Genomic DNA, 26917 nt, shown 5'->3' on the forward strand with positions numbered 1-26917 from the left:
TTTTATGGCAGCAGGGAAACCTATAAACATAAAAAAATATGATTAAAATTTAAATAAGTTTCAGATTCCTATATTTTTGTATGGTCCACTACATACCTACGCATTCTTATTATGTATCTGTCGGTGTTAGGTAAATGGGTATATGAGCCGACACTAGCCCATGTTAACATATGCATGTAAATGGTATGGTGAAGTCAGAAAATTGATATCATAATTTTAATTATTTCAATCTTCTTCATACAAATCTGATTTTATAAATTTTATATTGTATGAACATTTAAAAAATTAAAATGATGATCTCAAATTTCTGTCTTCACCATACCATTTATATGCAGTGTCGGCTCATATACCCATTTACCTAACACCCTGTATCCCAACTAATATTATAAATGCGAAAGTAACTCTGTCTGTCTGTCTGTCTGTCTGTCTGTCTGTCTGTCTGTTACGCTTTCCCGCTTAAACCTCGCAACCGATTTTGATGAAATTTGGCATAGAGATAGTTTGAGTCCCGGGAAAGAACATAGGATAGTTTTTATCCCGGTTTTTGAAACAGGGACGCGCGCGATAAAGTTTTTCTGTGACAGACAAAATTCCACGCGGGCGAAGCCGCGGGCGGAAAGCTAGTATTATCATAAATATCGGATATTTTCGAACCCTGAATTGGAGATTACTTAAATTATAATAACTCGTAAATATTTGATAATGTCACTGCGTTGTCTTATAATAATATTAAAACATTTTCATATTCCATTTTATGTCACCTGAATAATCTACTGAAAATATTTGTTTATCAATAACGAACGTTGTCACAAGCTGGATGAAAACCGCAAAATACATTACATTGGTAAATATTATGGCAGTAGTGGGTAAATAGATATTTTGATTTTGCATTTACAGTGTTAAATTGCGTGTTTGAAAGTTCGTTAATATTTTATAACACTAGGGGCTCGTACGAGTTTCATGAGAATTGTTACGGCTTCATATAGTGTTATAGCTGTCGTATTTCCTTAAGTTGGTTTACTTTAACTTGTTAAGTTAGGAGTTTAGCTAATTCCTGACCGATTCAACTTGGAATTGTATACAAAGGGAAGCATTGAGATCTTGCTTTAGCCGTATTTCCTGAGAGACCCGTCCTTTACACTCCGTTTGCGAGATGCGAACGGAAATTCAAGCAAAGCATTCAAAGCTAGTATGCTTGGAAGTCAGGTGCATCCATTCCAATTTCCAATATTCGTGCCAGTTACCTCATCCATCTATAATGTTTTCACGCCTGAATGAATTTTGGAATAAGTAGAGGTAATTATGAGCGCTTTAAAAGCTATTTTGATATAGCAAAAATAAATAATATTATGGGCTGTTTAATAGGGGATGGAAGTTTGTATAGGGAACCCGTTATTCTCATTTAAAAGGTTTGGAACGTATATTTATCCGGTGAAAGTGTGTGCTGCAAAGACTTTCTCTTTGATAGATCGAAATCAACGCGGGATACGAGGAGCTTGTCAAAGATAAAAGCTTTTGAATGAATTTTTCCTTACAAATTACTTCTTTCGTAAACACAAAAAGTGGTGCTCTACCACTTGCACAACGGCTTAATGTAATCAAGTAGCGAGCACTCCATGAGCTTTCTGTTTCTTCTTTTAGATTCCCACAACACTACCACGAGATGAAAATGAACCACCCTTTATTTTCAACCTGCTCGAGATGATCGGCGAGCATCCGTTTCATGAGAATAATTTAACTCTTTCTCTTACAGAACCACCTCTCTACCACGAGATGAAAATGAACCACCCCACCGTGCTCCTAGCCGGAGGACGCTCCTCCGAGCCTCCTGGAGTCGTGGTCTGCGACCCTCCCGTCCGAAGCAAATCCGTACGTCCCATATCCTGTACCAAACGCAAATAACAAATTCAAAATTGTCAGCATAAAAATTGAAAAATATACACTTGTAACGGAAAACGTGTTTTCTTTAAGGAAATTGACCTGACGAGGAGGCTGAGTGAAAGCTACGATATGCAGGAGAAGTTGGTGGCAGATAACGCTGACTTGGAGGTCAAGAGGTTAACTACTCCTTTTCTTAAATACCTGCGTACTTCATTCATTTTGATTGTAGGTAAACTAATTTTTTAAAGTCAAAAACGCTATAAGTAAAATAATAAATTAGCCCTTATTTTCCCCGCTCTCTGAATTTTATTTCCGAAAAGAGGTTTGATTTAATTTTGAGCGCATTACTGGCAGTCGTTGACAGCCGCTGATTTCAAACATCGAAGACATTTTCAATAATATGTCAATCACATTCGGAACAAAACCCAAACTCGCCACGCACTTTGTGCGTCCGTAGAAAAGAAATACAATAAAAAATATGTTTTTGTAAGGAACAGGAAGAAAAATGATGGATAAACCAAGGTTAGTGCATGTTTTGTGTTTCTTTTTAGGTATATTTTGTACAAGGAATTGATGACCAAAGACCAGAACTTGGAGACTTGTAGAGCTCAAATTAAGAGACTCCAGGGTGAACTGAAGATGATGAGTAAAGAAAACGCGGTGCTACATGAAAAGTTGAGCAGAAATAGCCCTGAGGTACCGTAAACTGGTTGGTCATGCGAGTAGTTAAATTCACCGAAAGTAACCGGATTTATTAAGTTCAATTGCATAAAATCCCTTAAGTTTACAATGCGGTACAGAATCTGTGTCAATTAATTGTGATCACGGTAAAAACCACTTCGTTGATTCGTTATTTTTTTATGTGAAAGTTAATTGGTATTGTCAGTTATTAATTAATTTCACAATATGAGCGTAGGGTGCGCTTGTGGCGACTAAGGTATTCTCTGAATGAGAAATGCATTTTCATTTTGCTTGCTGTCGTTTTTGTGGTTGACAAAAGCCTTTTATTACTGATATAGAGTATTATAACTTGCTTGTACTTTAACTTTTGGCCCTCAATTAATGCTGTATAGAAGATTGATTGATAACTTATTTATATTTTTAGGGCGATGCGACTGCGATGAATCAAGAGACAATCAGCCAAAAAGAAAGCGAAGTTTGTGCTCAGGTTGGAAAATAATTATTGTTTTTTTTGTGGTTTTACTGTTTATCTAGCTTATTAGATATTATAAAGGGTTTGGTACTATATTTGTTTTAGCTGGAGAAAAACTTGGAAGCTGAAGAACTTATCGTTAAATTGGAGAAATATAAAACCTCAACCGTCGAACTTGTAAGTCATGCATAATATTTTTATTATGATTTGAATTTCTGTATTAGTAGCTTAAAATAAATAGAAGCATATTTAATGTTGGATTGATTCTAAGTAAGAGGATCAAAAAATGTGGATCAATTCGATCTAAGAGCGCCTTCACGTTGCAAGTTGTGCGGCAGCAGCGCGGCAGTCGCATGACTGCAGGCAGAGTATGAAATTACGAGCCGCGCGACAGTCGCGTTGCTAAAGTTGCCTAAATGTGAAGGCACTTTAAGGTTACAACTGTCGTATTATATGTCGCAGGAGAAGCATCTCGGGGAATTGGAAGTGGAAGTTCGGCACATCCGAGTCGAGATGGACACCGTGAAGGGCGCGGGCGGCGCCTGTCGCGGGGGCGGCGGCGCTAACACTTGCTTCGAACAGCCGGTAACTTTAAATTATTCATTAAAAGACTCTAAAAATAGCTCAAATTTTAACCCAAGCGATAGCGCACACTGGGCGACAAATCGCGGCGACAGACGCGGCGACTAAACGCCGCGACTTGTCAATTTCATTTAACAGCTTGTCGGGCCTCTCTCGATAAAAAAAATAATTTTAATTTTATAATTTAATTTTAATTTTAATTTATATAATTTAATTATAATTTAAACCTTTACCCATATTGATGAACCTACAATACATACTCATTCTCACGTTAAGGCGATCATCCCAATACATATCCGTACCAAACCAACCACCCTCTATTCCCCTATAATTGTTCTACATACTTACTATCCTAAGGACATTTTAATTCAAATTTTTATTTAAGCTATCGTTTCCGTTGCGTTTCTCGTCTCGTAGTTGGCATGTGGATTTCCTATTGGACTTGATTCTTTATTGATTTTTATCCACCAACCATATCTTTTCATTCCTGATCCTGCCCGTTCCCGTCACTACACAGGGTCTACTTTAGCATTTCAATTTCCGCCGTGCATTGATCTCAGCGCGGCGACAGCGGTTGCTGTCATATTACCGCAGCTAGACAGCGCTGCATACTAAGGCTAAGAACTCACCGGGATAATGCTGCGAATACCCGCTTTTATGTAGATTTCAAATAACATTTAAAAGTAAGAAGATGCCATAGCTGCGGAAAACTGCCTCTAAGAGGAAGATTGCGATATTAATATGACGTGGAAACTCCGGCTAAATTAAATTAAATGACTCATAAGTTCTATTTATGCTTTACAAAATTCGCCACATAATTCTTACTTGCTTTATGAATCTACCATGTCCTTCGGCATGGTTGAAGTTTCTAATAGCACCTATAAAAGCACACTGAGTTGTGAAAACCTAGACTTTAAAACGGATGTAATGTAAATATTGATTTAAGTCGGTTAATTAGATACTCAATATTTTGTTTTAGGCTGGAGGACCTCCCGTACCGCCTATGTCCCGAGCTGTGAGTACCCTTCTTATAAAAAAGAATTTGCCTTTTCTTAGTAGCTAAAATGTTCTAGCTTTTTATTTTACATCTTTGAACTACTGTCATTGTTATGGAATGTGAACATTTTAAAGTTAGTTGATGTTGTGTCCTGTGTGTCCAAAAACAGGGCGAAAAGTAATTTCAAAAGGAAAAACTCATTCAAAAGATAGTTCATGTGAAAAATATACACGTTTCAGCAATTAAATGCCATATCAGCAACACATTTTAAATTATCAGTCCTTTTGAAATGTATTTTACATTCATACATAATGAATGCACATGTATGGATCGTTATTCTTAATGAAGTTTTCGAGTGGTTTCACTGGAATCGCATTACATTTTTCGTTTATTTTTGCCCGAAAGGGGATACGTTTTATTTCAAGAACGAAAGTAATTAATGGTAAATTAAATCAAACATTACTTCGGATGCGGAATGGAGTTCCTTTTAACAAGAAACTCGGGGAAAGGTTCGGGATAATTCTCGATAATTACAGTTTGTTATACGAGGCAGTGTTGTCACGCGACGACCATTGTGGGCCCGAAGGAACCAAGAAACCTGATATTCCTCCCACAGTGTTCCATTATTCTTTGTTATCACGGCGGAGTACCACAATGAGCTGTCACTCCACACCTTTGGCCTTTAAGATCATAGACTGAATAGATGTTTACTGTAACATTCAAACATTATCAAAATCGAATGGAAAACACACCCATTTAAGGTATTTGAATCAATGAACAATATTTCGAATTGATAGAGAAAAGGGTAAAATGTTCCTCATACCAGAGCATTCGAGTTAAATACAGACAAAAAAAGACGCAGATAAAGTAGACGCAATCAAAACCAGACAAAATTGGATATTGCGATGTTATTTTTGACAGTAATACGAAACGCCCTTAGTCGTTTGATGAACATATCCCTTTGAGTCTAGATCCTATGGAGAGTTGAAAAAGCGGGTTGTTTGCTTTTGCGTTGTACACCCAAGAGAAATATTGGGGTTTCTGTTTACAATATTTCCGCGATCTCGGAGCTCCGTTTCATTTGAGAGCGTAAAGTTTTTACAAGGTTGTTTTTTTTCCAGTGCGGCGTTTGCCCCCCCTGTCCTGCACCATGCAATCCAAATGCCCCGCCGGTAATAATAATAATTTTATATCTCCGTTTACTATACCTTTGTGAACAGCAATGAAATACAATAATGTCGTTTAATTCAAATCTTCAGACTCCAGCTGAGAGAGAAGTTCAAAGGCTTACAATACAACTAAGACAAACGGAAGAAAACTTCAAGACTAAAGTCACTGAGGTAAGAATTACAAATTAAGATATTCCTTTCAGTGTAAGTTTCTTTTCACTAGAGACTTTCTGAATAATGAAATACTGTATAATGGTTTACCTGCTCCACTATTTTCTCAAATTTACCAAAATCTTAGTGCTATGATAATCTGAGTATTATAAATATAAAGTAATTTTTGTTAAAAATACGAAAAAATGTTACGGTTCGTGGTTTTAAAAATAAATGTTGAAATATTTTCCTCTGTAAATTCATGTTACCAATAGATTTAAAATTAATTGAGCAGATTTCATATTTTAAATCTATATAGGTATATTCTACATTTTCGTTGATTATACACATTGAGGAGGTAAAGAGTTATTGACTGGGATACGATTTTTCACTAATATTTCAACAGTGTGCGATGCTTCGAGCCGAACTGCTAAAGAAGAAGGAAGAACTAGAGAAAGAAAGATGTCAACATCGAGAGGTCCAGAACAAACTTCGCGAGCTCGAGATGAAGTTCGAAGGGCTGGCGACTCACACCAACATGTTGATGGGGACGAAGGAGCAAGCCTTCGAGCAGGAGGTCAACGTGAGAGCCTTGAAGCAGTGCTACAGAGAAGCGAGGGAGGAGATCGACGAGCTAAGGATGCTGATGAAGGAGCAAAACGATCAGTTGCAGGACTACAGGGTCAAAGTAAGTATTCTGTCCAATACTATCCATAAATCACAAGCGATATCTCTCATACACGCCATATTAATAACATCTGATATTGCTTATATTATTATGGAGCAAATATGAGACAGTATTTAAAAACTTATATTACACAGCTGACATTCTACACAACTTGGTAGACAATTTAATATTGTTTCCGGGAGGAATAGTTATAAGTATTTCTATTCTGTTCTAGTACTTACAAGCTCAGCAACTCGTTGAGGAGCAGCGACGCCAAATGGACATGATGGACATGGACAATACGAGAATAAGCGAACAAATCAATCTTGAGATACAACGGGTTAAGGTTAGCATCTTTTTACTGACGCGCTATTATAAACATAAGACAGTAGGTACCAGACTTTGTGTAATGGCGTTTCATCAAACTTTATTGTATACAAGAAACGTTCCTCTCTGCAGATAAAGTTCCAAGAGAAGCTTCAAGAGTTAGCTCCCATCCCGGACCTGCTGAAAGCAACACAGATGAGGTTGAAGGATGCGCAACAAGCGCAGGCGATCGCTGAGCACAACGCTGAACAGCTGGCCAGGGAGCTGAACTGTGCCAGGGAAAAGGTAGGAACAATCTTGATGAGACGGACATTGATTCTTTTACTTTCGTTCCTAACGTTACGAGACTCTGAATATGCCTCTGTAACAAACGCGTGCAGCCTGTGTGGGCGATTGTGATGGCGATCACTGCGTTTACGTCTGATCGGCATCGTCATCATGCACGCGGGCTGCATGCGTTGCTTGGCCGAACCTTTAGGGATGGTAGGAAAACTGTATGAGGCTCCTACCCCAGGCTTGCTGAAGGCAGCACCCTGCTTGAAAAGTTTATGACAAAATAATTTACGATAAGCAAAGCGCTAAGTGTCGGTATCATAATGTCACAGGCCGATGAAGGTCCGTGAAAGCAAATCACGTGTAATCTTTAGGTTGGCGACAGAATGTTGGTATTTGATGTTCGTAGCTACATGGAATTATTTATCGGAGCTTTCTAAGAACTGAAGTCTAAGCTATACACGCGCAGAATGTTTTTCATGTGACTAAATATGCTCATGGCTTCGCACTAAAGCAGTTGACAGGTGAACACCTGATTGGCGAACACAATGGAGGTAGAATAACGGCGCCACATAGAATTAATTACTCAGAACACCACAAAATTTAAATAAACAGGATTTTCTAAACATTTTACATATAAAAAAAACCGGCCAAGTGCGAGTCGGACTCGCGCACCGAGGGTTCCGTACAAACCTGCAAGGTTTACAAAGTTCGTTCATTACGACAATCGAGTCATAACTATGGTATTTTTATTGAAAAAGGAAATTCATAACATTACAATGGGGAAAGATGGAGGAGCATAAACTTAAGACAAAGATCTCTTTATCGTTTAAGTAATCCTTTATTTTGTAGTATTTGATATGAATTTCAACTTGATAGCTCTACGCGTTCATGAGGAAAAAAGTAATAAGTTTATATTTATTAAAAAATATATATTTTGTAATGTAACTAAAAATTTAAGGTTTTCGGAATTTTTCCTTTATGTGTGCTATAAAACGTTGCTTCATGCCAAATTTCAAGATTCTAGGTCGACTGGAAGTACCCTTTAGGTTTTGATTCCCTTGCGAGTACTTGCGAGTTTCAAAATATGCAGCTTAAATTGCTGTTTCTTTTGATTGCGTTGACATAGAAGTTTGATTTTGTTACAGCTTAAAGGTATTATAGACCTGAGTATTTGGTATGAATTTCAATTTAATACCTCTACGCGTTTATGAGGAAATGGGTAGTAAGTTTAAAATTATTAAAAAAATATATATTATGTGATGTAACTAAAAATTTATGGTTTTCGTAATTTTTCCTTTATCTATGCTATAAGACGTTGCTTCGTACCAAATTTCAAGATTCTGAGTTCACGGGAAGCACCCTGTAGGTTTTGATTCCCTTGCAAGTGTCGAAAATTTGCGGCATAAACGGCTGTATCTTTTGATTGCGTTGGCTTAGAAGTTTGATTTTTTCACAGCTTCAAGGGACAGTAGACCTGAGTAATTGATATAAATTTCAGCTTCATACCTCCACGCGTTCCTGAGAAAAAGGGTCTTGACAGACGGACGGACAGACGGACAACAAAGTGATCCTATAAGGGTTCCGTTTTTTCCTTTTGAGGTACGGAACCCTAAAAATGGTAATATTTTTGTATTTTTAAACTAAAATGTTTATCGCTTTTTCCCTTAGGTGCACGTACTGCTACACAATAGCTTGAAAGGTCCAGAAAAGCCACCGGAGAAGGGCGCAGATGAAAAACAGATGGCGCTGTTGCAACAGAGAATCGCTCAACTCACTGAAAACAACATGGCGCTCAAGAGCGAAATTGAGAGACTGAAGTAAGTTTATAAATAATTTCAGATTTAATAATATTTAGAATTATACTTTTAAAGTAACAAATATTGCTTTAACTTTCATGTAATATTCTGTAGAAAGAATTACGCCTAATAGAATTGCATAGTAAATTTTTAATAAGTCCTAAAATGTCTTCAAACGTTGTCACCACGCTCATACGCCCCCGTGGTCTCCCGGGGATTATAAAAGCGCGTAATATTTTCGTTATTTGATTAATCTTTGCTCAGCACCCAACCTGTTAGCACACTAGAACCTTCTGAGAAACTTGCTGTTGAATTTCAGGCAAGTAATTTGTAGATATTTCATCAATACTGTATTAATTTCGTCTTGTTATTGTGTTGGCATTATCATTTTCCTTGATCCAGTAGTTAGTAAATCGGTCTCTATCGACTCGGAGGTTCCGGAATTAATGCCCGGTTAGGAAAATAACAAATCAGTTTAGAATGTTCTCAGTTTGGTTAGGAAATTGCAGGCATAATAACTAAAACCACATAAAATAATATTAAATGACAGATCATAGCGTCGGTTAAAAGTTGACTGGTGTGTCAACTGCCCTCTCTGTCTCTGCAATTGGGATAATTCTTAGTTCTTGTCAAGATACTACAGTTATTTTTTTCCAGGATCAACGTCATAAGGATGGAGGAGTCTGTGCTGGCCAACGAGAAGCGTCTGCAGGAGAAGATGCATGAGTGCGCTCAGCTTGGAGGCGAGCTGGACCGCGCTAGGGATGAGGCCGCGCGTGCCTTGCAGCGGTCCAACGAGCGTACCGACACCATTCGCAAGTAAGTGACGTACTCTATTCGTTCGTTTCAGCCAAATGACGTTCCCTGCTGGAAGGATATCCACAACGTTCTCTGTTCAAAAATTTAAATATAAATACATGGTTCTAGCAGGCTAGGATACTACACTAAGAGCTGGTGAACGCCAGACCTACGTCATTTTATTAAAGCTGAAAATTTGTCAGCGTATGCTCCCAATATATCATGAAGTTTGGGTCTTCGTGGCTTTGGCAGCTATCCTAAAAAACTGTCTGGCAAGGAGTTGGAACTGTCAAAACTGTCTGGCTGATGAGAAAACTATTTGTAATTATTGCCCTAATATTTTATATAAAAATCAGCTTTTATGGTATAACGTAGCCTAACTTTTACGATGGCTTTTTCTGTACATTAAATAGACTGTAATTCTACTTACGTTAAACCATAAAATCTGATTTTTATGTATAATATTTGGACAATGATTATAAGTTGTTTCCACGTCAGCCAGATAGTTTTGACAGTTCCAACTCCTTGCCAGACAGACCCAAACTTCATGATTCACCAACATTCTATCCTATATTGGGAGCATACGCTGACAAACTTTCAGCTTTTAAAGAATGACGTAGGTCTGGCGTTCATTAGCTCTTAGTCTTTAAGACTTGCCTTTCCGTGGATGTCGTAAGAGGCGAGGAAAATTTTCCCAAGATCAGGCCACTCCAGCCCGTCTGGTCAGCGACGGGAGTGTAGACATAGACAGTCTTCCATTTTCCTCCGGTAAATTAAGAGAGTTCTCCTCTTGCAGTGGAGACTAATTATACTGACGATGATGATGGTAATACGACACCATAACCTTTTTTCTTAACTCAAGCCCACACGATTTTGAAACATCATACTGAACATCGATGAAGTGATTGTACACATTTTGGGGAGAAGCTAAAATATGCAAATGGGTTAAAGTGTTAAATGGGCTAAAGTCAATATCATGAATTAAATTAAAAAAGTATCCGAGGAAAATATATTATTGGCTTGGTTTGAGTAGGTCGATAATTTTCTGTTTATTTTTAAAGGAACTGATAGAATTAATAAATTGAAAATTGATTTACATTTTAGTAACTTACCTGTTACTACACTCAACATCAAATAAATCGCACCTTCCGCGACGCGAACTTTAAAGATTTTCTTCTGACACAATCATGGTGCCCAACAATATTGGTGTTATTTGAAAGCCCAATAAATAAACTTAAGAGCGTTGTCACATTTTTCATGCAGAAATCGAGAATTTGGCAGATTTCGAAATGATTTTAGTCATATAATTTATTGTTATAGCTTCTTTTGAATTATATCATCGTAATTATCATACGTTTTTACGGAATGTCTATTGACAAAATCTCGTTCAAATTGGATTTTTGCCTACGAAAACAGCGAATTTTGAAAGCCCGATTTCCAGATAACTCGCGAAGGCACAACTTTGAACTAATATTACAACAAATTTATTTCTAAGTAAGAAGATAGAATGTATTCATTAGAATAAGCATACCCTGAAGAAGAAAGTGTATTGAGAAAATTTTGATGTTTAATTCATTAAAATGCATTTTTATCATGTCTAAGATAGTCAAAATTCGAGAAAATTACTGCAAGAAAACAGGTCACATCTCATAATCTAAAAGTCATTTGGCAACATAAACTACTTTATACTTAAGAAGAAACATAGTACTATTATTGTGTGAAAAAGAAAAAATATCTATCTTCAATCTTCAAATGAAAAATTAATTTGAAAATACTATAAAATCGGGTGCATCAAATGGCATAAATCAGTCGTGCTTTGGCACTCGTAGACGCCGGGTCTATGTCAGTTGACTGCCCACTGACGTATATGCGTCACGCGTGATTTTTTCGTAAATTGTAGTATGATTGAGTACTTTTGATCCGCAAGTATTTTTAATTTATTTGTTTAGGTAAATCGGACTTGTAATTTCTTTCTTTTCAAACTTTTTATTATTTTACTTACAGAATATGGGTAGAATAGATAAAAGATATTATTATGGTATCTGTTTGGTCAGGAAAAAATAAATGACTAATAAAAATTTTAACAGGGTGTCAAAACATTAGTCTATGCTATTGTGTTTCTACCAACATAAAATATACTCTTCCTTACTAATAAAAGTTGAATAGCGTCTGTATGGTCACACAACGCTTCGTCATGTTTTTCCGAAAGTTCAATTACTGACGACTGAATGAAAGAAATTGGTGCGTAACTATTCATCTGATATTAAACGTTTAGTAATAAAGGGGTAGGTCAGGTAAATGGCAAATCCACCAGCGGTCGCTCGATGACACTTAGACAAATAGTTTTATAAAACGTCAACTAAGTTGGTTAGGTATTTGTATTGTAGATACTTATACAAATGAACGTATAAAATGAGTTTATTTTTAAAAGTATAGGTACAGGGTGGAAACGATAAGTGATTTCACTTGATTTTTAATTATACAAGATATCGAGAAACTGTTTACTGTTCCTGTAAGTGCTTCATGAGCTCTTTAAAACAATAACAATAAATAGGTCAAAGAATAAACTGGATCTATGCGAAAATTCAATGTTTCCGAATTTCATACTAAATGTATGCCGCCAGCCATACCTACCATATTAGAAGTGTTAATTTTTTAAATTTAAATTTTTAATTGAGTAATATATAATAATCAAACAACAAACTCGTAAATTGCATTCTTATTTAAATTATTTACGGAAAACATGATTTTAGGTTTAACTTGCTACAATATCATCAAGATATACTAATTAACAAATCTATATATATAAAAATGAAACCCGTTTCGCGTTGTCACGGCATCACGTGTGAACGGCTGAACCGATTTCGATCATTCTTTTTTTTAAATGTTTGTGGAAGTCCAAGGATGGTTCTTACGGAAAAAAATATTAAGAAAATCTCTACGCTAAGGCGGTACGAAGTTCGCCGGGTCAGCTAGTACTAAATAAACAGATAAAGGGGACGGCATTAAGGCACTCAGAATTCTCAGAAACCATTGATTTCGTGTTTGTTTGCAACTGTATTAAATGTATGAAAGCTGGAAATATAGGTTTTTTGAATAGATTCAGTTCGTTCTTAAACATATTATTGATGCCGTCTGCTAGGTCTCATGAAGCACTTTTTCAGTAAGTAACCATTTGTTCGACATCTTGTATACCTAGTACCTACTATAAGAAATATTCGAGTGAGATCACTTATCGATTATTTTCGTCATCCTTATTTGTATTAAATTTAATTAAAATACACTAAGGCTGAAATGCACCACCTAACTTTGACCCTAACTGACAATAACCGATGTTTTATGTTAGACAGATTTTTGACATCCAAAATTTTGATGTCAATGTTAAAGTAAGNTTTGCACACTCACTACGCGACGTCAAGCAATAAAAACCTAAAATTCGAACGTCAACTTTTTGCTACAACGCTCTTAAAGAAAAACACATTTAATTTTTTTTATAAACAATTAACAGGTAGGTACCTTAAATGTGACTTGAAAAAAGGCCTCATTTGGGGCTCACTCTGGGACCAAGTAGACGAATTTTTGTGGTTATAAAACCAAATAATGATCTTACGTGTCCTTTCTGACAGGTGGATAGCGATTAATCCCAATTTAACAGTTTTGTAGCCATAAAAGTTGGCTCAAGCGTAACTAGGCTTATTTTTTGAAGAAGTGACTCTGGATCCTACTAAAGACACATTTTTGGGGTAAAAACCTTTCCTTTGAAATTAATGATCGTTAGAACTAGGCTTTCAAATGGTGCCAATGTCGGTGGGAAGTGGGGATGCATACGTTTAGTAAGTGCTTGTCGCGGGAGGTGCGATTTATTTGATACCGAGTGTAGTAACAAATATTCAAAATTGTATTGAGTAATAGGCTCTACCTGTAATCAATTTGGAAACTTTTAAAGAAATTATAACTGATTAATGATTTTTTTCAATTTTATTTAGTTCTCATTTCGATGGTTTGCAAAGAAAAAACTTTTTGCATTGGGAGTACCATAGAAGGTAAAGTTTGATAAGTGAGAATAGCTAGCTATGCGCACCGTGTGTCTAAATGTATGAAAACTTAAGCCGGGTCCAGACGGGTAATGGGTAATGTAAGATTATGTGTAATGTAACACGGATTCTACGTGTGGACGGCATTATGAGCATTACATGTAAAGGCGGGTCCAGACATGTATCATTTGCCCGATCCGATCACCGTATCCGTATCGTCGACGCGTCATCATGACCGCATATGTGGACGGGTTATTACCCGTCCACAAATGATACATGTCTGGACCCGCCTTAAAGTGCTATCCATACTATTTCCATTACATTACACGGTTGATTACATTACGCGTTACACTCGTCTGGATCCGGCTTTAAATGCTGTGCTTGATTTTACATTAGGTATTCTCTGTATTTCTGGTTGTATAATGGACTAGTCATTTGGCAGTCGATATTAGTGTGGCTCGCAATCGCTTCGTGGCGAATGATTAAAATCGAACCCTACCTATAAATTGGTCTGAAGCTTCCATTTACATTGCGGGCGAGCGCGAAGGCGCTTTATTTTTTTATTTAAAACATTATTAACTTTTCTTATCAGGGGTACGTTAGGGCAAAGTGACACTGATTATTTTTATTCACACAACTGTGAATGTAACCTGTTTTGAGACAAATAAATACTTTCTATCTATCTATCTAACTGACGGTCGGCCGTTTCTCGGTCCCAGGTTCGATTCTCGGCCGGGCAGAAATTGAAATGATGAATTTTCATTTCTGTGACGGGTCTGAGTGATACTTTTAAGTGAATATCTATTGTCTATGCATTTGCCCTTAACACTACGTCTTACCAAAGGAGACATTCTATCCTGCTAATTCCAGCTAATGCGAAATTTATGGATGTGAACATGTTTGTTACTCTCACGCAAAAACTACTGAACGGATTTTGATGAAACGTATTATTAGTGGTAGGTACAAATACTAGCTCCTTGGTTCGCCCGCGCTCGCTCCGGCACTGAATGTAACTAACTCATCTCGCGGCTTACTCGGCGCATTGTTGAGCCGTCCGACAAAAGCCGGTCGATGCTGTAGCATCCGTGTGCGCATCGTTACCGTCGCTGATTGTTAGTAGACTAGTACCTGAGCGTCAATTAGTTGTCGAATGCCGAGTACACGTGCTCGTATAATCGCTTGCATATTGCCCGATTATATTGTTGGGTTCAGTGTTCTGTAACTACCTGCGATCATACTACTGCCTACATGTTTTGAAGTACTGGCTTCTTCAGATTGTAAAATAAAATTGTGTAGGTAGTCTTTATGAATTATATGTAGGTATCTGGGAATATGCCTTTGTGCCACAAAAAAAAAGTTTTTTTGCTTCTTTCTTTAACCCATATATGCCCAGAGGCACTTTCTTGCGATGCCTATAAAAGAAACTGTAAATATGCGAAATTACATAAAAATCTGAGATTTAAATAGTTTTGGGCATATATGGGTAAGGGGGCAGTTTTTGCACTCTAGAATGGCTAGCAATGTGCTGATGCTTATGTAAAATTGTAACAATATATCTGAGAACTATACGGAACTTTATTGACCTGGGTTTTCTTCTACAGGTGTATGCAGACTTCTATTGCCGAGTTGGAGAGGCAGCTGGCCGCGTCCAGGGCTCAAGTGAGGACTGCTGAGAAGGATCGTGAAGAAGTAAGTATTCAATCGAGTGTAGAGAAGCCAGTTTGTTCTATTTGTATAGGTACGCAGTATCCCACACAGAATATCTCACCACACCTCTTTTTGCAGCTGCAATGCCGCATGCAGTGCCAGATTCAGCGTCTGAACGAGAACTTCGAGCAGGCTCAGCTGCGTATCCTGGGGCTGCAGACCCAGGTCCAGACTCTTCGCAGGACCGCGTCCAGCAACGGCGACGGTGAAGGTGATGGAGACCAACAGGAATGCGCGTGCAAGACCTTCTTCGAAAACCCCTAAACGACCTCGACCAGAGAACGCCACGAAGAACCACGATATAACTATGTAACCGTTTTATCCTTTGTTGCGACTTATTTTTACTGACGGTCAACTAAAGCGGTGGTATATCTGTTGTGAGGGCTACTTCCAATGGCTTGGCCGCTTTGCGAGTAGTATGTATGAATGGTGATTTCATTACTTTTTTTGTTACTACCGATCGAGGATATCGAAATTAACTACGATTTAAATATCGGAAACGGCCCTCGATAGTTGCAATCGGTAGTCAAGCGTGTGTGGATATTGTACGATAAATTTCTCCAATAATTTTGTTAACCTAGCCTGAGAATAAGCATTAACCACAGTGATTGACTAGATAACGATTGTATAAACAGCTGTAACATTATTCATCGCCTTTTGCAGTATTAGATCTTGAACTGGATTCGTATTCACGGTATCCACTAGACAGTTAATAATAATCGATACTTTATTAAAGTTTTGCTCGTTAAACAGTCTATCAGGCACCAAAGCATCGATACTATTTGAGTTTAACGATAGTTCTGCATCTTCATAATGATTGCGAGTACCGTAATATCTTGGGCGGAGCGCGATTTTAGTTTATGAATTTTTCACAGTTTTAAAAGTGTAAACGAAGACTTGTGATTGCTTTTTGTTAACCAATAGGTGTTCATTATTTCCACATCCGCACTCAATGAAAACCTGGTGGTGAATTATCAGAACTCTTCGCTTTCTGGGATTTTTCTTAAAGCAATTGGCACTATTGAAAAGGCTATGAGAGTGGTTGAGAAGTTAGAAAATAATCAGCGGTCGTTGCCTGCTGGGTGTTGGAGGTGCGCCCTCGATGCTTTCAATCTTATCAATTTCAAATTGCTAACTCAAACCTTATTTTAACATCAATTTTTTATTACCGACCTATAGAGCTCCAGAATGGACGAGTGATCGATCTGTATGAATCCTTTTTATTTTTTATTTCATATTTATTTTTTCAAATTATATTTTTTTGTTGGTTGATACAGAGCGATGGAGATTGTCCATATTTCACAATGCAAAGCGATTTGTGCTTGGTGCGATTGGAAGCAATTTTATGCCAGAATAGTCTAGAGTAGATATTGTACTATTGTTTGCTTTAGTGGACTATGTAGCGACTTGTTTGAAGCGTGTATTGTAGTTAATTTAGGTTCGCTCTATCGATACTCAAAGATTTTTGTCGATGCACTTTATCCACTTATTCTAGCGTATCATACCACCGGAGTGGCATCGCCTGTTGTTGTACCACTGCTATTTTCTAGTCTATTTTATCTCTTTGACTATGTGTGTAAGGTATTTAATATTGCCCGTTCTTAACAAAATTATAAACACAATATAATCGCTTAAAATAGCATTGAAAACTGTTTTTTATTTCAACCACATCACATTATTTTAACAAAGTCATAACAACATAACATTGACTGACATAATAACAAAAGAACGCTAAAACTACATACAGCAAAATTCAATGTATGCAACGTATATTTTTTTTTAATTTAAATTAAAAACTTTAGGATAAATCGACAAGCTGTGTGACAAAAAATATCAAGGAGTGTGTTTATCTCATTCCGCAATCATCACCATGTAATTTTATTCCCAAATTCAGAGTCAGGGTGCCAAAAGAGTGTCTATTAAAATTCTCACGCAATTTTGCAAACACAATTTACACATACATTGAAACCGCATAAATACAAAAACGCAGACACGAAGTCATTTCGCAGTCTTGTCTTTTTCCTCGATAGAATTATTGTCCCGTACCACGTGAACGTTTCCATAGCTCGCGAAGCAAGATCTGAGAGCTTCTTGAGCGATATGCGTGTCGCGATGGGGCGGGTGAGCAATTTCGTGGTACTGGTCGACGGCTTCGCACAGCGTTGTAATGGCGTCTTCAATACGTTCAGCATCCATTAGCTTCGCCCCTTCCTAAAAATGCGAGATAAAAATCACGTTAGGCGTTTCGACAGGAAGTAATTTGCTTGGAGGGTTTCTTAGTTTGTACAAGAATAAGTTAGAATACACTTCTATTTTACACCAACCACGGTGCACACAACCTGTTCGCGCCGCACGCGCCACTTATCGCATTTAATTAATCTACTATATAAAAATAAGTCGGGTTTTCCACCCTGACGCTATAACTCCAGAACGCACGAACCGATGAGTGCATTACCGCAGCAAAATTTTTATAAATGTTGTGCTTTAGAGAGTCGAGAGTATAGCAGATAATTAGTCCATCGTGAGCAGAAATTTGTCCACTAATAGCAAAATTCGTTCAAATTATAGTTTTAAAGTTATTAGGAAAAAACAGATTTTGCTGGGGTAATGTTTGAAACATTACCCCAGCAAAATTTTTTTTTCTAAAGTCGTTCTCTCCCGGAACCAAATACATGGATAGATAGCTTTTGTTGCGTAGTAATTTGTCCACGAATAGCAAAATTTGTTCGTGTTCCGGTTCTCAAGTTNCTGCTCACGATGGACTAATTATTTGCTATACTCTCGACTCTCTAAAGCACAACATTTATAAAAATTTTGCTGCGGTAATGCACTCCGAACCGATTTCCACGGTTTTGCATTCGTTGGAAAGGTCTCGGGCTCCGTGAGGTTTATAGCAAAGAAAATTCGGGAAAAGGGGGTAAAACAGGATCCACGCGTACGAAGTGGCGGGCGGCCGCTAGTTTTGTATGAAATATACTGGTCATCACAAAAATCGGCCCACCTACGTTTTACAGGAAAACTCGTTTCTACTGACACAATCATGGTGCCCCAACAAAATTGGTGTTATTTGAAAGCTCAATAAATATCCTCAAAGAAAAACACACATTTAATCCTAATTAACATACCTATACAATAAATGTGACTTAAAAAAGACGTAGGGTAAACCACCCAATCATTGGCACCCTACCAATTTATTGGCATGCTTCAGTTTTTTAAGAAAATTAAGGTTTTTTGTAGCCAAACCTTATATTTTTTAGTAGAAATTGTACAGTAATATCATTTATTACTCAACTGGCTACACAAGTTATTTATTTTTTCAAACATCGCGGCGCATCAACCATTTGTTTGACAAACCGGGACCTGTGCGAAAAAAACAATCGAAATATTCGTTTTTTACTAAGGTAAGAGCTATGATAATCTTTCAAAAAAATGCAAATCTATTTTGTTTTCCCTATACATAATCATTTTGTCTTATTATTGAATATATTAACTGCCTTTATAAAACATTATTTTATAATTTAACCGCCAACTTTTAATATTTGTGGTGTGCCAACATTTGGTATGCGTAAAATCTGTTTATCCATTTTATTGGCACACATGCCAATAAAAGGGTATTTCAAATAATTTGAGTTTATTAAAAATTATACCTTGTTTGAATCAAAATTGAGTTTAAATTGCATTTAAAATATTTTTTAACGTTTTGGATACACCAAGCCAAATGTTGGCCCACTGCCAATTATATCAAATCCATTTATTGGCACGGGTGTCAAACATTGGTTAAAAAGGTGCCAATAAAAAATATTATCTTTTCAGCCACTTTCAAAGCCTTTCAAAGTCTTATTCCACTAATCCCCGTTGACAATCCCCGTCAACGGGGATAAGTGAACTTTTTGTTCATTAATCCCCGTTAACGCCAATGGAGTTTATGATGGGGATTAATAAGAACTAAAAAGTTAATTAATCCCCATTACGTTAAAAATAAAATACTCAGGTAAGAATCAGGTACCTTCTATTTATTACTGGATAAGAACTCACTTATTATTTTTATTATCAAATTAAATTAAATTTAAGACTGATTACAATCCTTAAAAAAATTAACACTTACCTGATTAACCAAAAGCACTATGGATATTGAATCGCTATTCCCCATTCATCATTTAAAAGAAGACGGAAACGATTAGGTACATACAAATTTGGGCCAAGATGTAACAAGATAAAAATGGTGTAAATTAATAGCTTTGTAATCAGGCTTAAATTTAATTTAATTTGATTATAAAAATAATCAATAAGTGAGTTCTTCTCCAATAATAAATAGAAGGTACATGATTCTTACATTAGTATTTTATTTTTTAACGTAGTGTTCTGAATAAAGAAAAATTAAATAATTTAAAAAGTTCATTAATCCCCATTATAAGCTCCATTGGCGTTAGCGGGGATTAATGAATAAAAAGTTCACTAATCCCCGGGATTAGTGGAATAAGCATTTGAAAGGCTTTGAAAGTGGTACCACGGTCTACTATACAATTCAGATTGAAACATCCTGATCATCGCTCTAAGCCCGGTCTATTCACAATTTTAACTGACGAGGAAAAACAGCTTTTTGTTGACTGGATAAAATAAAAATCAGTAGCAAAAAAGTATTTCCGAAGAAGATTTGATATAAGTGTTTATGGAAAGTTTAAAACCATATTTAAATATAAGCGTTTGAACTGATATGGTATGTTCCTATACAAATAAATGTTACTTTTCTTATAACAAAGGATTTTATTTTGTTTATTTCTATCATGAATCTCTTTAAAACCTCTACATAAGACCTAGCAGCTATTTTTCAGTCTTGCGAGAACAGTGCCAATAATAGGTAATTATCACTGCCAATAAAAGGTTTGGCTATGCCAACAACTGGTATTTTGAGGTATTTTTTTAAAAGGTACACTATATTGAATAAATGATTTAATTTATTAATGATAAGTACTTTATAATATTCTGCAAAGATTAAAAGACCAATATAAATGTTTTTTTCTTTGATAAAACATATTTTTACATGCAAATTTTACCGGTTTTGTGAAGTAGCTGCTTAAAGTGCCAATAATTGGGTGGTTTACCCTATAAAGAATTTTTATGGTTATAAAACTAAATAATGATCTCACGTGTCCTCTTTAACAGATGGATAGCGATTAATCCCAACTTAACAGTTTTATAGCCATAAAAGTTGGCTCAAGCATAACTACATATTTTTTGAAGAAGTGACTCTGGATTCTTCTACAGACACATTTTTGGGGTAAAAAACTTTCCTTTAATGAAATGAAGTTTAGAACTAGGCTTTTAAATGGTGCCAATATTGGTGGGAAGTGGGGATGCATACGTTTGAAAGTGCTTGTCGCGGGAGGGTCGATTTTTGTGATGACCAGTGTAGTTTATAGAATATGGCGCACCTATCCGCGCCGCATTTTTCTGAAAGCGTTTGATGCGTGCGGCGAGTGATAAATGCGATGACTGCGGCGCGTGCGGCGCTTCTCCCATTGCTATTGTTTCACCAAAAACTGATGGTTTAGGTCAAAACACATCACCTCACTTCCATCCTTCCACTATGTTTTTTTAAAACGACTACATACAACTTGCCACACTTTAGCATCCGAGGGAACTCAAGAAAAATCTAATGCAGAAGTAATAAAATATTCGTATTTACCTGATACTGGTTTATGCATTTGCTTATGTTCTCCAAGTTGATTTCGACCAATTCCCTCTCAATATTAGTTGAACATTTGCTACACCTGTTAGGCATTTGAGGACTTGCTCTGAACTTCGCTGAGCAGTCGGCATTCAAGCACCTGAAAGATAAACAGCGATTAAAACAAGGTTTTGAAGTAAAACAAATTAAAGTTACTCTTTCATTTTCAAAAATAAACATGAAGAGGACGGAAGCCATCTCGTATGACTAGAGGTCGGGTTGCTGGCAAACCAATAAACTAGGGCCTATCGCCCGTTTCCCATATTCAATTCTTGTCCAAATCAGTTTTAGATTAAATATCCACAATATTCGATGCGTTTACCACTTTAAATTGCTTAAATCCTAACAATACGAAATTAAAGTCTAACAATACGAAAATGTAAAAACATCGAAACCTGCAGATATTTTGACCAAAACATATTGAAATTTGACAGTTACGAACGGATTTGGATTAGGATTGAATATTAAAATCCAGCATAAGTTCCCTAGTATATTGGTTTGCCAGCGACCCGAGGTAACCCTTGAGGTATGCCTCAAGTAGACCGGCGTTTCCGAACTGTTCATCTGCTTCAAAGTGGGCCAATCCTCCTTGCAAGCGACGCACTCGCAACGGCAGGCCAGTGCGCTCTGTCTCTCCTTAAAACTCCTCATCATGAAAGTGGAGGCCGTAGTTTTCGGAGGCCATCTCGCCTGTAGCTACAGGTCGGGTTGCGTGCAAACTGAGAAACTAAGAGTCCATACCTTAAGTAGATCGGCGTTTCCGAACTGTTCATCTGCTTCAAAGTGGGCCAATCCTCCTTGCAAGCGACGCACTCGCAACGGCAGGCCAGTGCTCTCTGTCTCTCCTTCAAACTCCTCATCATGAAATGGTGACCGCAGTTTTCGGAGACCATCTCGCCTGTAGCTAGAGGTCGGGTTGTTTGCAAACTGAGAAACTAAGAGTCCATACCTTAAGTAGATCGGCGTTTCCGAACTGTTCATCTGCTTCAAAGTGGGCCAGTCCTCCTTGCACGCGACGCACTCGCATCGGAACCAGTAGCGACAGGCCAGAGCCCTCTGTCTCTCCTTCAAACTCCTCATCATGAAGTGGTGGCCGTAGTTTTCGGAGGCCATTTCGCCTGTAGCTAGAGGTCGGATCGCTTGCAGAACGATCTTTGCACCGTCGAAAAATCTAAAAAAATAATCGAAATTGGTTGAAAATACTTTCTACACGGCAATACGCAATGAAATAATAAAAACATTTATTACCTACTTGTGTGGACTAAATAAATTGAATCTTCAAATTTTGGTATAACTAGCACATTGACAGTTTCAGTATGGGAAATACATACAACGTGTCCCAAAATTCAAGGATAAGCCGGCGCCGCAGGATGGACATAGTCATGACTACTTTAGGAAAAATAAGAAAAAAAATCTATCTCAATTAATTTTTAAGTTACACAATAAATTATGAAATTCGTCGAAAATTGACACCCCTTATGATATTTTACATTACCACGCCCACAATTTTTCAAATGCTTCTGTTTTTTTATTTGTATCGGCAACTTAAGTAGTGCTGCTGTCCACTCCAATTCTTAAAACCCCCAGAATCCTTGCAGTTTTTACACAAAAGTTAATCAAAATATGATATTTCTTTAAAATTTTGAACGATTTTTACTTTCACTCCACTTTGACGCGTCGTTTTGTAAAAAAACAGTATGAACACTACTGCGGCAAGTTTATTATAAAGTTGACGCAACTATCCAAGATTCCAAAATGGTATAATACTCTAAGAAAATTAGTCGCAAAAAAGATATGCGTACCATTTTTACAAGCACTTCGCTTGTTAGTAGTATGGGATAAATCTTGCAACTAATTTTTAAACCAGTTCTCCTCAACCAATTGAGCTGAAATTTGGTATACTTATGTAAGTACGATGACATTGCAATATTATGGTATCATTGAGCTGGATGGAGTCTGGAGGTGGCCATAGATACTTCTAAATGAAACGGCGGAATTGCATCTAGTTTAGGTTCGTTAGATTTGTCTTTTCAAGCACTTTGGTGCTAGATGATGTCCAGGATCCTGATGATGAAGTCAAGAGGTGGCCAGGAGCGGCCATAGGAACTCCTAAACGAAATAGTGGAAGCTTATCGAGTTTGGGTTCGTTGGACTTGCCTTCTCGGGCACTTGGGCCATGAGATTGAGAAACAACTAAAAAGTTTAAAATAAAGTTATAATCGCGCATGGAATTTATTCCTCTTTTTTTCTGTTTGCGCTACAAACTTTCAAAATCATTTGAACCTTGCCTATAATTATTTTTATCGTTAAATTCTTTCGTAAAATTTCGCATTAATGCTTGTTTTTAAAAAAGTTTTTTTTTATTATAACTTTATTTTACACTTTTTAGTTGTTTTTCAATCTCATGGTCCAAGTGCTCGGGAAGTCAAATCCAACGAACCCAAACTCGATAATCTTCCGCCATTTCGATTAGGAGTTCCTTTGGCCAGCTCCTGGCCACCTCTTGACTTCATCATCAGGACCCTGGACATCATCTAGCACTAAAGTGCTCGAAAAGATATCCAACGAACCCAAACTAGATGCGATTCCGCCGTTTCGTTTAGAAGTTCCTATGGCCACCTCCACACTCCATCCAGCTCAATGATACCATAATAGTGCAATGTCTTCGTACTTACATAAGTAGGTACCAAATTTCAGCTCAATTGGTTGAGGAGAACTGGTTTTAAATTTAATTGCAAGATTTATCCCATACTAACTAACAAGCGAAGTGCTTGTAAAAATGGTACGCATATCTTTTTTGCGACTAATTTTCTTAGAGTATTATACCATTTTGGAATCTTGGATAGTTGCGTCAACTTTATAATAAACTTGCCGCAGTAGTGTTCATACTGTTTTTTTACAAAACGACGAGTCAAAGTGGAATGAAAGTAAAAATCGTTCAAAATTTTAAGGAAATATCATATTTTGATTAACTTTTGTGTAAAAACTGCAAGGATTCTGGGGGTTTTAAGAATTGGGGTGGACAGCAGCACTACTTAAGTTGCCGATACAAACAAAAAAACAGAAACATTTGAAAAATTGTAGGCGTGGTAATGTAAAATATCATAAGGGGTGTCAATTTGCGACGAATTTCATAATTTATTGTGTAACTTAAAAAATAATTGAGATAGATTTTTTTTCTTATTTTTCCTAAAGTAGTCATGACTATGTCCATCCTGCGGCGCCGGCTTATCCTTGAATTTTGGGACACGTTGTATAAAATGTCAAAATGTCGAGTTATTGACGATTTATTCTGAGATTAATATTTACTCTTGTTTGGTCGAATCCACACCCTTAGCGCTCCTGCACACGACGCCGCCACCGCGCCGCCGCCATGCCGTCGCCGCGCCCCTAAACTGTTCATACGCGCCGAGTAAAGCCTGCCGCCGTGGCGTGCCGCCGCCGCGCCACCACCGCGCCATCAAAGCATAATTTTGCCAGCAGCGCGGCAGCGGTGCGTATGAACAGTGTAGGGGCGCGGCAACGGCGCGGCAGCGGCGCGGCGGCGGCGTCGTGTGCAGGAGCGCTAAGGGTGTGGATTCGACCAAACAAGAGTCACGACATTTTGACATATGTATTTCCCATACTGAAACCGTCAATGTGCTAGTTATACCAGTAGGCCTAAGATGCGCGCCGTGATACATAGACGGTTATCACGCCATTTTATCGATTTTGCCCATACAAATTGACGTCGATAAAAGTTATCACGGCGCTCATCTTAGGCCTACAGGAGTAGTCTCGGATAAAAGTTTGGTCGAATCGGGCCTAAAAATATTTAAAGGTTACCCTGACACTTTAATGTATAAATGTCACTGTAAAATTGTGAATTCCGTCAGATTATAATCTGACGTAGTTAAATTACAATCTAACCTAACCCACTGTTAGTTTACAATCTAACGCGTTATATTATAAACTGACAGAGTTCACAATTTCACGTTGACATATAGAATACGAAGGTAGCATTATATTAAAATCTGCTTTAAAGTTATTTCTGAACTATAATGCCCGAATGAAATGTGATATTATGTTGACGCTACTTTACCTTTCGACCAACAATAAGGATTATAAATACCTCACGAGACACGAGGCGTGTACTTTAATGGTTTTCTTTGAGGATTTTCCATTATCTGATATGATAATATCCCATTACCTATGGCTAAGAACGTCACTCAACTTCTCTTTCCAACAATACCCACTCGGAATACGTACCTTTTTGGCGATGGCACCTTGGCTATTATTGGACATAAGGCATAATAGAATATTGATATCAAAGGTTATTTGGATGAAAGGATATTGTTTATCTGGGGAGCGACTTGGAGGCATCGTGTCTAGACGAAGTAACTAATACGTGTTATTGTTGTCGAAGTTCTAATAGGCGCTTTTGTTAGCCGACGGGAGCTGTCTGTACTCGTTACTTGCATATTATGTTTATACCTCAGAGGTCGAAAGGAACGTGGGGGTGTATAATACTACGTATCTACCTTAGGATTGACTGCAAAGTATGATTTCAGGCTTTTAAGGGCACCGGGACATTGTAGAAGAATAATACTTATGTGCATTGTGCATATTTTTTAATGTCTTAAATTTAGAATTCAGATATCATTGTCTTCAGTACTATTAGACACTTGAGGTGAGAAACTAACTAAATAAGGGGTATTACGTCACATTCCTTGTTTCTAAGAAAGTCAAATAATATACTACGAAACAGTGGCGGATCCAGTGCTTTTGTGTGCTACATGAGTTTAACATGGTGTTGATTTTTAGATTACTTGTTATTACACCATCAAGCATATGGAAAATAATCATAATACGAAAAACAAAGTTTGATCTGCCATTTACAACAAACTTTTGACGAACGCGTCATTTATGCTAACTACTTTTTCGAGAAATAATAAAAAAATATATATATATAATATTTATTTCTCGAATTAAAAAAATTAAATATAAATATATATATATTCGTATTATGATTATTTTCCATATGCTTGATGGTGTAATAACAAGTAATCTAAAAATCAACACCATGTTAAACTCATGTAGCACACAAAAGCACTGGATCCGCCACTGTTTCGTAGTATATTATTTGACTTTCTTAGAAACAAGGAATGTGACGTAATACCCCTTATTTAGTTTTACACTGGGTCAGGTGACGGTAAACGACAACTGTTAGTTTGGAATTTCCAAATCTCACGTGTTAACACTCCGATGACACTTCACACTACCGCTATCATAGTAAATTCCTAGAAATTCGCTCAGATTCCGCGCAGAGGTTTACGGTTACACAGCCACAAGTATGCCAATCGGGATATGCAAATTCTATACAAAACTGATTTAACATTTCTGAAACGTACCTGGCAACAGCGGGATAGCACTCGTGATTGAATAGAGCTCCAGTCGGGTAAATCCCTACAGCGTTGTACACGGGCTTGGACCCGCTGAATGAATGCTCGCCTCTAATTGTTTCGTAGATCTCGTGCGCGTTGAACTGAAGGATTTGCATGTTGCGGACTATCATCTCGCAAATAGACGTCTCAGCTGGAAGTTTAATGTAGGAACGTGAGACAAAATTCTTTTAAACTCCATTACAAATCTACTAAAAGGTTGTGAACAAAA

The 26917-nt window shown here is 37.2% G+C and overlaps 2 protein-coding genes across 4 annotated transcripts in view; one reads left to right on the forward strand and one right to left on the reverse strand.

Moving 5' to 3' along the window:
- The window catches only part of LOC114355611 (paramyosin), a 31596-nt gene extending 15013 nt beyond the window's left edge, over window positions 1-16583 (forward strand). For all 3 annotated transcript variants that reach the window (XM_028308553.1, XM_028308554.1, XM_028308555.1), the window contains 16 exons: window positions 1754-1869; window positions 1972-2057; window positions 2433-2577; window positions 2987-3049; window positions 3140-3211; window positions 3497-3619; window positions 4596-4631; window positions 5735-5785; window positions 5873-5953; window positions 6339-6620; window positions 6835-6945; window positions 7059-7211; window positions 8871-9019; window positions 9656-9817; window positions 15432-15519; window positions 15616-16583. In XM_028308553.1, the coding sequence (XP_028164354.1) occupies window positions 1754-1869; window positions 1972-2057; window positions 2433-2577; window positions 2987-3049; window positions 3140-3211; window positions 3497-3619; window positions 4596-4631; window positions 5735-5785; window positions 5873-5953; window positions 6339-6620; window positions 6835-6945; window positions 7059-7211; window positions 8871-9019; window positions 9656-9817; window positions 15432-15519; window positions 15616-15801 (1904 nt within the window). In that variant the 3' untranslated portion in view covers window positions 15802-16583. The remainder of the gene's footprint in view (window positions 1-1753; window positions 1870-1971; window positions 2058-2432; window positions 2578-2986; window positions 3050-3139; window positions 3212-3496; window positions 3620-4595; window positions 4632-5734; window positions 5786-5872; window positions 5954-6338; window positions 6621-6834; window positions 6946-7058; window positions 7212-8870; window positions 9020-9655; window positions 9818-15431; window positions 15520-15615) is intronic.
- A 584-nt stretch (window positions 16584-17167) lies between these two features.
- The window catches only part of Smyd4-2 (SET and MYND domain containing, class 4, member 2), a 46165-nt gene continuing 36415 nt past the window's right edge, over window positions 17168-26917 (reverse strand). Inside the window, exons 10-13 of the mRNA XM_028308556.1 lie at window positions 26656-26839; window positions 22215-22436; window positions 21224-21365; window positions 17168-17748 (exon numbers count right to left, since the gene is read on the reverse strand). Coding sequence (XP_028164357.1) covers window positions 17536-17748; window positions 21224-21365; window positions 22215-22436; window positions 26656-26839 — 761 coding nt within the window. The 3' untranslated portion in view covers window positions 17168-17535. The remainder of the gene's footprint in view (window positions 17749-21223; window positions 21366-22214; window positions 22437-26655; window positions 26840-26917) is intronic.

Source organism: Ostrinia furnacalis, unplaced genomic scaffold (assembly GCF_004193835.3).
Source record: "Ostrinia furnacalis isolate ACB-3 unplaced genomic scaffold, ASM419383v2 OfSCF2432, whole genome shotgun sequence".
Lineage (NCBI taxonomy): Eukaryota > Metazoa > Arthropoda > Insecta > Lepidoptera > Crambidae > Ostrinia > Ostrinia furnacalis.